Genomic DNA, 14,916 nt, shown 5'->3' on the forward strand with positions numbered 1-14,916 from the left:
ACATCAGGCATGAGGGAAGGTTGTGGCTTACTGTATCGTCCTACATCAGAGAAGGCGGTCACAAATCTGTAACCACCACTGGACTTCTTGATTAGGAAAGAAGGGTTGAGGTATTCTACTTGGATACCTGCATCTTCAGGTCGTACAAATACACCCATCCGCTCAAGTTCATCGAACTTTTGTTGGAGCTCAGAAAGTTTATCTCGTGAGTATTGCGGGACACGACCCTTCCGTTGTGGAGGTTGTACGGGTCCCATGTTAACAAATGCTTGAAAGGGGCCTGAAGCACCATTATAGCCATCGATATGTTGGTTAAACACATCGTCGAACTCCGTAAGTAGTAACTCAAACTGAGATTTGGTATCTTGCGGGAGGATATTGTCTGGGTCTACACAAACAGTGGATGAGAAACCAATGTCCTTAATTTGAGGGGACATAGTTGGTGGTAGCAGATGTGCCGGCTCAACATCATAATCAGGGTCGCAGTCAGGTATAAAAACTGGGCGAATCTGGCAAAAGTGCTCGTGTTTCTTGAGCAGTTGTGGAGTGTCTGACAGATTCGGGATCCTGATTTTGCCTGAGACGCTTGAGATAATTCCTAATTCTGGCCAAGTGGATGATAAGGTAGAGCGTCCAGGTCTGGTATCTATGCGGGGTTCTATGGCAAATGTGAAATCCGAAGGAGCAAAGCTTTCAGGAACCGGCACCTCAATAAAGTCTCCAGGCCATATGGTAGTAGAAGTGTCTGGGGCTCTGAGTACACAAGCTCGTCTCACAGTATGTTCGTCACCAGTTGTTTCTGTGGAACCGTATGTGTATGTCGTGCCATCACCAAGTATGATCTGATGTTTTGCAGGGCGTACTGCCACATCGTTGGCCTCCATAAATGGTATGCCTGCAAGGACTTCTACATCCAGGTTTTCCACCACAAGACCATTAAAATCGAACTCCTTGTTGTCGCGTGTGAAAAGGATTCTTGTCTCTCCAACGACCTTCAGTGGGGAAGAGCCATCTGCCTGATGGGCTGACTGAGAGCTAGTCTTGATGTCAGCGCCGAAGCCTGTTGCTGTTGAGAGGCGGATCATGTTACCAGTAGCTCCACTATCTACAGTGACTCGTGCCGTCTGGTGGCCACAGAAACAGTACATATAGGGCGACTGACGGACTTGCACACGAAGAGTGGAGACAGGTTCAGTAGATGGCACTGCACACGCATTTTCAACTGTATCACTAGCATCGTCAGCAGGGTCATCAAGTATACTGGCAATTTGTCTTGCTTTGACCATGTATCTCCGGTCATGATCTGGTAGGAACTTGCACTCGCTGAGATAATGAACGTGATCGCTGTGTCCTGCAGCTTTACACAGTGGGCATGATTTTTGAAACTTTCTACCCGTTTGTTGTGCTTTAGCAAAACGTGAGAATGACGAGCGCTGTTGTGAAGTGTTTGTCCTCATAACCTTAGCATCCTCTGCTGTGCGGATTTCATCTAAAAGTGAATCGAGAGCCTGTGAGATTTCAGGTTTCAAAGAGGAAATTGTTCGTGAGCGAAGATCTGTCCCATAACGTTGTTTGACGAGCTTTGGAAGTTCAACGTGTATCAGCCTCAGCCATGTGAGCACAACAAAATTTTCTAACGATGGTGACAATTCCTCGTCCTCTTCAGGTGCATTGCCATAGTGGGTTATTCCCCCTTCACGGCGGAGTAAACTGTCCTCCACAAAAGCCATTAGTCTCTGATACAAATCTTCCGGTCTCTCGTCATTTTCAAGTTTGATTTCGGCAAAGTCAATGAAATGAGCGCCGGTTGCTTGGAACCCGAAATGTAGGCGTATGGCATGCCATATGGCATCTACTGACGTTGAGGATTTTATTATGGTGTTCCGTGAAATTATCGGACAATAATTGGCAATCTGGCCGAGCATGAGCTCCAAACTGCTAACCTTTTATCTTGCAGTTCTTCTAACAGCTTCACGGACGTCTTCCCCGTCGTCAGTCATGCCCCTGAGTGGCGTGGCCCTAGTTTTCTTATGCCAGACTGCCCCGTCGAAAGAATTTACAGTCTCAATCTTACCGAGGCACCATTGCTTCGGGGCACGTTGAGCGTTGGCCATAATGACAGTCTTGTTTACTCTGCGTTATCCAGGCACTCTACCGCCTGACCTGTTGATCACGTTCAGTGAAAGTATGCAAGTACTACAGTTCGTTGTGTCGCCTGCTTCGTTAGACGTGAGTTCAAACCCGCTGCCACCACGCCAGTTAGGTTAGGAGGAACTGTACACTTGTCACACATCGACAGGACACAGGTAAAGACTTGATGATATTTATTGGCAACACTCGAAACGAACCGCGAAACCCAAGCGAGCCTCCCAAGACAGGCGAGCTACCAAGGGGAGCTAACCCTGCTTACATTAAAGCATGCCAAGCAAACCTGCGTTGGCGCTGGACCATGGATTGAGACAGTGAGGCCTACTATACATAGGCAGGTCTGGACCATGGACTGAGACAGTGAGGCCAGCTATACATAGGCAGGTCTGGACCATGGACTGAGACAGTGAGGCCTACTATACACAGGCAGGTCTGGACCATGGACTGAGACAGTGAGGCCTACTATACATAGACAGGTCTGGACCATGGACTGAGACAGTGAGGCCTACTATACACAGGCAGGTCTGGACCATGGACTGAGACAGTGAGGTCTACTACACATAGACAGGCCTGGACCATGGACTGAGACAGTGAGGCCTACTATACACAGGCAGGTCTGGACCATGGACTGAGACAGTGAGGCCTACTATACATAGACAGGTCTGGACCATGGACTGAGACAGTGAGGCCTACTATACATAGGCAGGTCTGGATCATGGACTGAGACAGTGAGGCCTACTATACATAGGCAGGTCTGGACCATGGACTGAGACAGTGAGGCCTACTATACATAGGCAGGTCTGGACCATGGACTGAGACAGTGAGGCCTACTATACATAGGCAGGTCTGGACCATGGACTGAGACAGTGAGGCCAACTATATGTAGCAGCCATAAAATATCTGAGTCCCGTGATGGGATTCAAACCACAGGCCTTCTGATCAGAGGTCCGACGCCTTGTCCACATGACCAAAGAGGTTAACCCTGTCAGCAAGCTGACAAGATATGGATGTCATCTATTGAATCACTCCACACCCTGCTACATACTCCAAGTCAACATGAGGCACGCCCCGGGCCGCATAGTAGGTTACTGAGACTTATTTTGCTCAAATTTGATATGAACGTGCTCAGCCCCACGTTGGGCGCCAATGTAGCGGCCTTTGAATTTCCGAGTCCCGTGATGGAATTTGAACCACGGGCCTTCTGATCAGAGGTCTGACGCCTTGTCCATATGACCAAAGAGGTTAACCCCGTCAGCAAGGTGACAAGGTAAGGATATCATCTTTGGGATCACTCCATGCCCTGCTACATATACATAGGCAGGCCTGGACCATGGACTGAGACAGTGAGGCCTACTATACATAGGCAGGTCTGGACCATGAACTGAGACAGTGAGGCCTACTATACATAGACAGGTCTGGACCATGGACTGAGACAGTGAGGCCTACTATACATAGGCAGGTCTAGACCATGGATTGAGACAGTGAGGCCTACTATACATAGACAGGTCTGGACCATGGACTGAGACAGTGAGGCCTACTATACATAGACAGGTCTGGACCATGGACTGAGACAGTGAGGCCTACTATACATAGGCAGGTCTGGACCATGGACTGAGACAGTGAAGCCTACTATACATAGGCAGGTCTAGACCATGGACTGAGACAGTGAGGCCTACTATACATAGGCAGGTCTGGACCATGGACTGAGACAGTGAGGCCTACTATACATAGGCAGGTCTGGACCATAGACTGAGACAGTGAGAGCTACTATACATAGGCAGGTCTGGACCATGGACTGAGACAGTGAGGCCTACTATACATAGGCAGGTCTGGACCATGGACTGAGACAGTGAGGGCTACTATACCAGGCCTGGCTGGACCATGGCCTGTGACAGTGAGGCCTACTACACATAGGCACATCTGGACGATGGACTGAGACAATGAGCTATTTGTTGACAGTTAAGTCCCAATACACAAAACAACTTTAGCTAATTTTAAACTTAACCACTCTGGATACATTAGTCTGAAATTAAGCCTGTTTCGCAAAATCAGTGTCTCAACCTTCGCATGAAGTTGAAATGGTAAGGCTGTATGGCATGGCGTGCTGAAACCATTTCTCGATATGCTGTTAAAAACACGATAGTTTAGGATTTCTTAGCCAATGTCTGACACAACTTATAAATGCAGACTTTTTCAATTTACATAATTGTCAAATCTAATTTCTAAACATGAGCGGTTACGAAACTACCGCTAACTTCTACCACATTGAAACCTACCTTTATTACAGCATAAGCCTACCTACGTGACGTATAAATTACCACCAAAGACAATAAATAGATCTTAATTGTGCACCCCCCCTTTTCAAAAAAGCTGTATCCGCCCATGATACATGTCTTGACAGTGTCAGTTAACTTTGTGTGTGGAATGTCAGGGGATGCCAATTCTCAAACACGGGTAGAAATGCCAGTTGTTACTGCATAATATTCATTCACAATGTCCTACAGATATAGACTCACTCTTATCTTACTTATATTTCCTTACACCCTTACTTTATACTTCAGTTGTTAATTCGAATAAGATTTTAGCGGTATATTCACTGTCGTTAAACTACAGCCTTCGTTTATTAATTAATGGATACCGTTTTCACCGGTTTTTGAAGGAGGTGTCCAATCGCTTCACAGGAAGTTTTAACAATACAGTAAAGTTTAATTCAAAGGTTTTATCCATGCAACCTGTCACATTAATTGGCTAGTTTTGTCAATACACATACCTCAGAAATTATGTGCAGATGACTATAAAGATTATATAAAATTAAAATAATAAAATTAAAAAAGTAGCCTAGCCCAGAACAATTCTAAATTTCCTAGAGCTGAGGCAATCTATACTTGCACAGTCATTTTAAACTTGAGTTGGACTTCTTGTTTAATTTGTTCGCTTGGGTCTGTGAGACAGACTACTAAAGCAAATACAACTTCAGTAAACACATTTCTCTTTTTTTAATTACAACTCTGTGTCTTTAGCCTAGCCATGCAAAAACATGTTGAACTGAAACTGTGTATAGGAATAGTTTGTTATCATTTCAAAGAAATATAGTATTGTCAGCATTATTCATATTAGATCACAAAGGATAATATATAAATCTATGTTCGAGTTAGGCAGTTCTTAGCAACATGTTTTCCGGTCTAGTTTTCCTGTTTCACTTTTGTAATGACCGTTGCCAACAAAGCTCCACGCACTGCAGAACTCACGTATAACGTATGGTAAATATCTGTAACGTTGTGAAGAGCTTAAGCGGGGTTTTGCAGGGCATGTTTCCTATGTTACTCCTGATGAACGGTACATAAGTATGCGTAAGACTAGCGGTGTATATAGTGGTTAATTCAACGTACACAAAGAGCCAGAAGCGCTCATACTCAGAGCGACCCAAATAGCCTTGCATGATATCTCATTCAATCATTCATCGGTTGTTTCAGAGGAGCAGTCATCTCGTTGCAACTTTTCTCTGCTAATAGTAATACTGATAATATGAAATAGGCAAAACCTCAGACGCGGCCTTTCCTGTGTCCCATTTACTATTGTTATCTTATGATATTACCATTTACAATTTGTATGAATGTACAGAGTATCAATCAATTTCACATGTTTAAAGACAATGCTTTTTTCAGGCATGTGTCACAGGCAGTGAAAAGTGAAGAATAGTATGTGATCATCTGCTTACAAGTTTCCGATTTTCAGCCACTATAGGTTCCTAAACCCCAACATTTCTCAGTAATTCTCCATAGTGTTGTGTGTTAGATCAGCTTATTATTATTTCCTGTATTCTATCTGGATACGTTGTCATTCAGACTTTGTCCCATTATGTAGATAATATAGAACCTCTAGCCTATAATGGAAGAAAATGAGATTTTATCTCTAGGAGTGTCTGTGGTGTGTAAGCTATGAAGACAGAGTGTTTTTACTAATGCATGGATGTTTTGAATTTTTTTATGTTGAGGTGTTTTAATATTACAGATACAAACATTTCTTTTCAATGATACAGATAATGTCTGATGCGGGGGCAGTTTCACTGATACAGGAATATTTGCTGATGTTAATTTATGATGTTCACTTGGTACTGTTTTGGTGACATGTTGGATGTTTTGCTGATGATGGTAAAATATTACAATACTGTTAGTTAAATGTTTTACTGATATTTTAGGGGATGGAGGACACAGAAATTGACAAGGAGACCATTACAGACAGAAGAAAGTATGTGGAAGATCTTAAGGAATTTATCACAGAATACCAAGATAAGATTTCATCTTTACTACAAACACTGTCATGGACACCAGAACATTTTGCAAAGGTAAGTGTGCTTTGAACTTTGTTGAAAGATATGTTACAGACATGACACATATAATGACAATAGCACTATCTTCCTGATATTTTGTTTAGCAAATAGGCTAGAATGCCTGTATCTGTATTTATCATATAATGGGTAGGTTTCTCGGCAGGATAAGGCCAACGGATAAAAACGATATCCGTTGGGGTCATATGTAGATAGAGATGCAAATATCAAAAGGTCAAGTAGGGATTACTTTCACTGTTTATAAACAAACATGGCGTCGAGTCAGAATTAACCATCGGGAATCTGGATAAACTACAGGAATAATTGCTATCATTATCAAAAGAACAGTCTAATATACTGAAAATCAGTGTCTAACTGTGACGTAGCTAAGGCATTTTATAAGTTTGGGCAACTTTAGAGAATGACATTATATGATAAAAAGGTTATCACGCTTGTGTGTTTGGGGATGGTAAATATCCTGTATTAGGAATAAACACGATGTATTTAGCTCGCCAAGGCTCGCTAAATACAATGTTTATTCCTAATGCAGGATATTTACCATCCCCAAACACACTCGCGTGATAACCTCTATATATTAGTCATGATACCTTGCACAGTTGTAATGCATAGCATATTTTATGACTTGTGAATAAAACTATTGAATAAACTATTGAATAGTGAGTAAATGTTGTTTAGCTTTGGATTCACAGATCATGCTTCAGTCCTTAACTGTCCAACTATATCCCATCTGTGAAAAAACAAACTCTGGCTTCAATAATGATGATATTGGAGAGTTAAAGAGCGCTTCCGATTTAGCACACAAAACCATGATAATGATGATAAGACTTTTTATTATGTTTGTATTGTGTCACAATTACTCATTGCAAAGTAACGAAACTAAGAAATGGCTACACTTATCATGCTTACAGCTCCTATGATTGATAAGGACATAAATGCACTGAGCCCTCTTTGTTACATTACAAAATAAGTATTACCCCAGTATCTGTGGAGTTAATTTGTGATTTCACATTTCAGAAGGAGGACGGAGTTGTCTGCCCCTATGACAGTGGCCATGTTATGCCAGCCTCTTCTCTGAAGAAACACACAGAAGTGTGTCAGTACACCTCTCAGGGATGCCCCAAGGAGGAAGTGGTAATCACTGTCATCACTTTCACATTCAACATGTTCAAAACATTTAATTTTTAGCTCACCTGACTGAAAGTCTAGTGAACTTATGTCAGGGCCTGCTTGTCAGAAAACCACCAATGAAGCTGAAACTTCACATGCTTGTTCCAGCAATGATGACACCTGAATGTGCTTAAGAGGATTGATTCGGAAATTTCAAAATGATGACCAAACATTTCTCTCCTCTTGAACATATTGAAGGTTTTTTTTCTTATGCTGAGTTTGTTTTCATATATTAGATATGTCACAGTCATGGTGCAGGTCTGACTATCACAGTTAATACATTGCCCAACATTGTGGTCATTCATGCCAATGTTATGCTGCTTTTTATAATTACAATTTTTCACATAGAATCATATTGATTTGAATTACAATATGCGACCTGGCATACATCATGGTTTCTATCATGTATTTGTTGACCATTGCTCTCTTTTAGTAACTTCCATTCAGGTATATCACATAGTAAACACTTGTCAAAGGTCAGTTTCTTCCAAACTGTGTTACAACTTGGTATTGAAATTATAAGCGAACATTTTTATTTGAATATATTACATTGTCACTTTTATTAATAAACTTTCAATATATCCAGAGTTGTTTTTTGAAATGTTTCACCAATATAATCACAAAAGATCTTAGGAATTGAATTTATTTGCAATCTTCAGTAAAGTGGTAACCTTGGAAATGATTTATCATGAAGTGCTCATCAGCAGACTGATAGTTACATACTATTGAGAATAGAATACTTTTAATGCATTGTCATAATTTCCAGCAGTATTTTAACTATTGATCATGATCGTTCTGCCGTTTTTATTTTTTTCATTATTTATTGTACAATTTTGTTGGTGAGTGTGACATGTTATGTGTTGGAACGTCAGTTACTCTTGTAATGTTCAGGGGCATGGATCTGTGGATGGCCCAGTTGTCTGCAATTCACTGTGCAGAGTTGCGTCTCTTAAGCATGCCAGAAATCTATGATCAAGGGTTCGAATCCTGCTTCACCCCAATTATGTTTCTAGCTTTGTCAGCACCATACCCTTGCTTGTGGGTTTCACCAAAGTAAGTGTCTGAAACCTGCATCACTTCGGGCTTTCCTCCCACATTAAGCTGACACGCCGCAATATAACTGGAAAATTGTTCAAACCCAACTCACTCACCGGGTTGTTCTGTTCATCATTCAGCATCTCCAGTTGCTGAAAGGACCCCCTGTCCCAGAGAACTCTGTAGTCCAGCCTATCAAACTAGGTGAGCATGACGTGACATGATATTCATGTACCATTGGTTTTTTTCATAAATGTGTCACTAGTCACCAGTGGTGTGAAATATGTTGATTTCTTTGGGGACTTTCTTGCATATTTGCTTAATTATTTTTATCAATATTTAGTTAGTGATTATCGATCTCTATTATCAATATCAATAGCCAGCCCTAATGTCAAGTGTACATTTAGATAGAATGACTTCTCTGGTTATCCCTGTCAAAAGTTTTTTAGATGTTTATTCTTTGACATTAATCCTGTTAGCACAGATTATACCAGAATAAGTAATGTAGCCTTTGTGCAGTGTTGTGTATTGCAAACTGGGGTTTTGCAGAGTAACCATGTCTCTGTTTGTTGTTTTCAGATGCAGAGATTATCAACAAGATAGTTTGGACAGGTAATAGTACTGATACTTGGTGGATTCATGATGTCAATAGACAACTGTCGCATGGGGGAAGAGTAGTGTAAGCTGACATGTTGTGATATAACAGAAACTGTTCCAAGTGGCACTGTTACAGTATATTTCAGGATGTAGGAGGGAGGGGGAGGGAATCGGCAGTGAATGACTGTGAGCAGTAGAGGACGTAACGTGTACGCGAGATGTCTCTACAAGTGTTATTAATGAAAATAATAACACAAAATTAAGTACAGTTATAGATCATTATACTTGTTATCGTATGAGATGAATAAAATGTCATAAGAAAAATAATAAATGGTCAAATTCGGAGAAAAATGTGCAAAAATGTTCTGTTTTTGACAGCGATTTTCTCCTATGTACATATTTTTCAGAAACTTACATGTAGTATTTTCTAAAAGCATATTCATCGTAGAGTTACAAAATATATGAAATGTTTCACTCACACCAACGCACACCCGTTTGCTATCGTGTTGAAACATGTTTACTTTCTTCGAAACTGCGCAATCCGTCTCGCGTTCAAGTGACTGGTCGACAAGCCGATAAAGGGAGGTAACCCGATGCCTGACTAATTTTTTTCAAATGGAACAGCTGTTTTGTTACACTAAATGTCTGTCTGAATCAGAATTGTGAGTGAGTGGTTACATCAGATGTGTCTGCCGTCTAAGCCTGTTGTTACCAAGGACAGGTGTGACTGTTGCAGCATCCAAGGGCCCACGTCAGATGCCGGTGAGTCAAGAGGACTACATGGTGAACTTCTCCCCGAGTGAACGCCTTGCCATCCATCAGTATGTGGCAGAGAGAGCCAAGCCAGCCAACGACTTGCTGAATGTGGAAAAGGATGAATTCCTCACCATCGACTGGCAGGCTGTCGTGAAGAAAGGTATTATATCTGTTCCTGTGAGGATTCTGTGAAAGACTTGGTCCTATGTTGGTCGTAAGGGGTGACTTAATGGATCTGTGACTTGGTTGATTTGTGTCTACATACCCCTTCAGCGTGGATCGTTCCTTATAGTATTGATCACTGGATTGTCTAGTCCAGACTCAGTTATTGACATGGGCGGTGGGGTAGCCTAGTGGTTAAAGTGTTCACTCGTCACGTCAAAGACATAGGTTTGATTCCCCACATGGGTACAATGTGTGAAGCCCATTTCTGGTGTCCCCCGCAATGATATTGCTGGAATATTGCTAAAAGTGGCATAAAACAATACTCACACAGTTATTTACAGGTTGCCGTCATAAAGCTGGAATATTGCTGAGTGCGGCATTAAACAATAGACACACATATTATGTCAGTTATGTTTACGTCCTTATGATACAATCAACACTTCTGATAATACTCGATTACATCTCTAAATCAGTAGCCTAGAAATGTTGACAGTGAAACCATGTTAGTCTGAATGCTGTTAGCCCGGAAACCAAACTGTATGGACGATTACTCCTTATCCATAAGGGTCGATGGGGTAGCCTAGTGGTTGAAGCGTTCATTCGTCAGGCTGAAGACCCGGGTTTGATTCCCTTCATGGGTACAATAAGTGACACCCATTTCTGGTGTCCCCCTGCTGGAATACTGGTAAAAGCAGCATAAAACCATACTCACATACTTCTTACCCGTGATCTTCGTCAATACTTTGAGTTTGTCAGACCCAGTCGAATTCTGCGGTAAAATTACCAAAAGTCTGCTGTAAAAACATAATCATTTTCTCCTTTAAAAGGAATACAAACTCATTCTTTTCTTTACAAATTTTACTCTTTGGCTTTTAGACACTGAAACAGGTTTGTGTTAACATGTCAGCTTTATATACTGTGGGTATGGAAAATCAAATTCCAAAACATGTTGTTTACCCAGTATTCCTCTTGGCTGTGTGGAGAAATCAGACAGTAACAGGAAAATAAAAGGGGAAATCCACACAGAGCCGACTGGGTGAGAGTACCTTTGCTATCAACCCCTGGTTGACCGAAGTAGTCACATGCTGCTTTCAATACCACGAACTGCACCTCTACACTGTACACTCATTCACTTCGCTCTACCTGACCTAGTTAGTATTGGAGTAAATCAACTGATGCTGTAACTCAACATGATCAGTATAGAATGTCACGGCTGTTTTTGCAGGTGGTTTGAACAAGGACAAGCCAAAGAACAAGTACGAGATGCTGGCTGAATTACGAGACATGAAGCGGCGTAGACAGTCATACCGGGCCAAAAATGTTCACATCACGAAGAAGTCCTACACTGAGGTGAAGATTATTTCATGTCATAACTAGGCCAGACTAGTTTACAGAATATTCTAAAGATTATTTCCCCTAAAATACCTGAATGTGAGAGAATTATGACATATAAATCACTTTGACAAATATTGCAAACTATGGAGGAGGATTTCTGGAGTTCATTTCTGTGTCATATCAAAGCATTGACTGAGCAGCGTATTATCCAACCGTCTCACTGACTGCATCAAGTCTGCAACTTACTATGTTCAGACTAGTAATCTCAGCAACCTGGGAAGATTCCGGGGTAGAATCGGTCTTCAGCAACCCATGCTTGCCGTAAAAGGTGACTATGCTTGTCGTATAAGGTGACTAACGGGATCGGGTGGTCAGGCTCGCTGACTTGGTTGATGCATGTCATCGATCCCAATTGCATGGATCCTTGCTCATGATATCAATCACTGGATTGTCTGGTCCAGACTCGATTATTTACAGACCGCCGTCATATAGCTGTAATATTGCTGAGTGCGGCATTAAACAACAAACCAGCCAACCCTGTAAGCTCAGCTAACAATGACAGTCCACATATTAATAACACTAAATCCTACTAAAAATGGTGCCATGAGCCAAGTTCGGGTTAGTCGTCTCAAACGTATTTAGCACAGACTGTGTGTGTTGTAGATTATCCGTGAGGTGATACAGAATCAGATCAAGATGCTGGGTGGTCCGGAGACTGAGGAGTCGGTGAAGGAAACCTCGGACAGTGCTAAGGAGGAGCCACAGAGAGAGTCCTCCAGCTCAAGGTACACTGCCCCCTTGCCCCGAGTCCCCAGCAGTCTATGCTAGGTGTAAGAGGTGACGTGATGGATCCAGTGGGATGGTTGGGTGATTGTGTAAGCAAGGATTATATCCTACCTAAATATTATCCCGGGGGAAGTTTTATTCTAGAGTAGAGTATTTATAGGATTAAACACACTGGTATGGGTTCAAATTCACTAGGGAGAATCATCCTGACACTAGAGAATTTCATCCCCGTGATGAAAAATAGGGTAGGATAATATTCACTCTTACAATTGTGTGTCATTGTACACAAAGGGCATGGGTCATGATATCAATCACTGGTTTGTCTAACCCAGACTCGATTGCTGATTGTGGTGTTAAACAATAGACAAACAAATACAGCAGGATGGGAATCTCTAATCTGTATGTTTTCTGTCCTATATTGTATAATGACTGTACTGAGATGTATATCATATCCTGAGAAAGCCTGACACAATGCCTTGATTTGTTGTTTGCTCACATTATTGACTTGATTCTAACATACGTCTGCGGGTCCTGGTAACCATGGTAACATTAAGGAAGGACTAGTGACATTTCTTTGTGGACTAGCACTTTCCTCTGAGGTTGATCACAATTTCTAACCAAGCATTAGTAGATTGTGTGATGGACTATTTAGGTTTTCCTTGCCATGCTGCAAATATTTCTGAATTATCAAGTCTTGATAAGTCAATAAGTCATCCACTGTTAATTCTCTTTCTAGATTAGCAGATGTGCCAGACATGAGAGAAAGAGATCGAGAGAAAAAGAGAGATCGAGAGAGGAGTAGAGACAGAGAGAGGAGTAGAGATCGAGAGAGGAGTAGAGATCGAGAGAGGAGTAGAGACAGAGAGAGGAGTAGAGACAGAGAGAGGAGACGATGTCAGAGGGATGATGGAGAAAGGGAGGGACGTAGACACAGAAGAGTGGAAGAAGATAGGGATGACCGTAGGAGATATCACCGCGATAGATCGTCCCGCAAACACCAGCGCCGACGTCGGTCCCACGATAGGAGCGAGTCTCGGGGGCGGGAAGGCTCACGTGGGAGGGATGAGGTTGGGAGGGCTATAGGGATGGAGATCAACTCTGAAACAGAGGGTGGGCCCGGGGTGGAGAGGAAGACCGGGAGAGACCAACGAGAGATGGCATCGAGACAAGAGGGAGATGATGCTTATGACATTTTGGAAAGGGAAATGTTGAATGCTAAAGATGATGGTGAGGTGGCATCGAGAGTGTCGTCAGTGGGAATAGAAGATGGAGAGCTAGATGCTGACACTCTGGATGTAGAGCACACAAGGTCCCGGAAACACAAGCACAAGCATAAACACAAGCATAAACACAAGCATAAGCATAGGCGAGGGTCGGATTTTGTAGAGGCCAGTGAATAGCGATCATACCCAACTAAACTCATGTGGTATGTTTGAGAGAACTTGCTTCGTGGATGAAGTTATGTGATGCTGTGAGATGAATGGAAATGACAAAATGTAACTGAATAAATAATTCGAACAAATATTCATTCTGAAGCGTTGGTTACAAGACAAAGTTGCTGTTTTTTGTCTTGTGACAGGATAAAGTGGAGCCTCGGACATTCCAAATGAAGCTCTCTCCAACAGGAGGTTTTGAACAAACTATTTCCTTATTTGTGTGAAATACAATATTCCTCACATACCTTGCAAGATTTTTCATTATTTACTGTTTTCCTAGATGTGGCATGTCTTATTAATAGAGACCTGGCATCTACTCTTCCTATTTGGTTTTGACCAAGTAACTATTTGTGGCTTTGTTTCTATTTGAAGTTTACAATAACATTGAGTTCAAACTCTTTGAACAGCTACTTTTCTCTACGCTGATATATTCCTGTAAACTGATTTAGTCCTGTACAACTGTTTTAAGTTTTAATTTAAGGGACAATGCAAGTTCAACTCACTTTGTGAGTATTAGAAGATATATATTTTAAATGAATCTGTGACATGGAGTTTATGAGTCTTGTAGCCATAGTAACAGTGTATTTGCAGAGTTAATGATGCACATACTGATTCAGTCATATTGCTATGATTTCCCCCAGTCACTTCTTCATGTTCTAGATGGTGGTTGTGTAGGAGGTTAATGATGAACTGGAAGTTATCTCCCTTTTAATATTATCTCCCTTTGTGCAGTTACTCGGTGTGATGTTGGTGAACATGAAAACTAAACTTATTGATCTATACACCTACTGTGCCATTAGTACAGAGTTTGTGTGGCAGTGTTTTGGTACTAGAATCCTGGAAATGTTTATGAATACCATTAGGAGCAATAAACTACACTGTATTATTGATGTATCACGATATATGTTATGTATTGTAGTTTGACAAGTGAGTGAGTGAGTGAGTGAGTGAGTTGGGTTTAACAGTGCTTTTAACAGTATTCCAGTTATATCACGGCATGTCAGGGGGAGGAAAGCCCGAAGTGATGCAGGTCTCAGATGTTTACCACTTTGGTGAAACCCACAAGCATGGGTATGCTTCTGACAAAGCTAGAAACATAATTGGGGTTAAGTGGGATTCGAACCCTTGATCATAGGTTTCTGG

The 14,916-nt window shown here is 41.7% G+C and overlaps 1 protein-coding gene across 2 annotated transcripts; it reads left to right on the forward strand.

Annotated features, from left to right (window-relative positions):
- Positions 1–5,412: 5,412 nt before the first annotated feature.
- On the forward strand, positions 5,413–14,663 carry LOC124137082 (U11/U12 small nuclear ribonucleoprotein 48 kDa protein-like). 2 transcript variants are annotated; one of them, XM_046503236.2, is made up of 9 exons: positions 5,413–5,484; positions 6,347–6,493; positions 7,511–7,627; positions 8,839–8,902; positions 9,278–9,310; positions 10,032–10,211; positions 11,442–11,566; positions 12,215–12,336; positions 13,074–14,663. In XM_046503236.2, exons 2-9 carry the CDS (start codon positions 6,350–6,352, stop codon positions 13,735–13,737), a joined length of 1,449 nt encoding a protein of 482 aa, XP_046359192.2. In that variant the 5' UTR covers positions 5,413–5,484; positions 6,347–6,349; the 3' UTR covers positions 13,738–14,663. The 2 variants fall into 2 exon arrangements, with proteins under 2 accessions (XP_046359192.2, XP_046359191.2); XM_046503235.2 differs by lacking the exon at positions 5,413–5,484 and adding an exon at positions 5,531–5,659.
- The last annotated feature ends 253 nt before the right edge of the window (positions 14,664–14,916 follow it).

The sequence above is a fragment of the Haliotis rufescens genome, unplaced genomic scaffold, assembly GCF_023055435.1.
Source record: "Haliotis rufescens isolate VD_foot unplaced genomic scaffold, xgHalRufe1.0.p SCAF_3, whole genome shotgun sequence".
Lineage (NCBI taxonomy): Eukaryota > Metazoa > Mollusca > Gastropoda > Lepetellida > Haliotidae > Haliotis > Haliotis rufescens.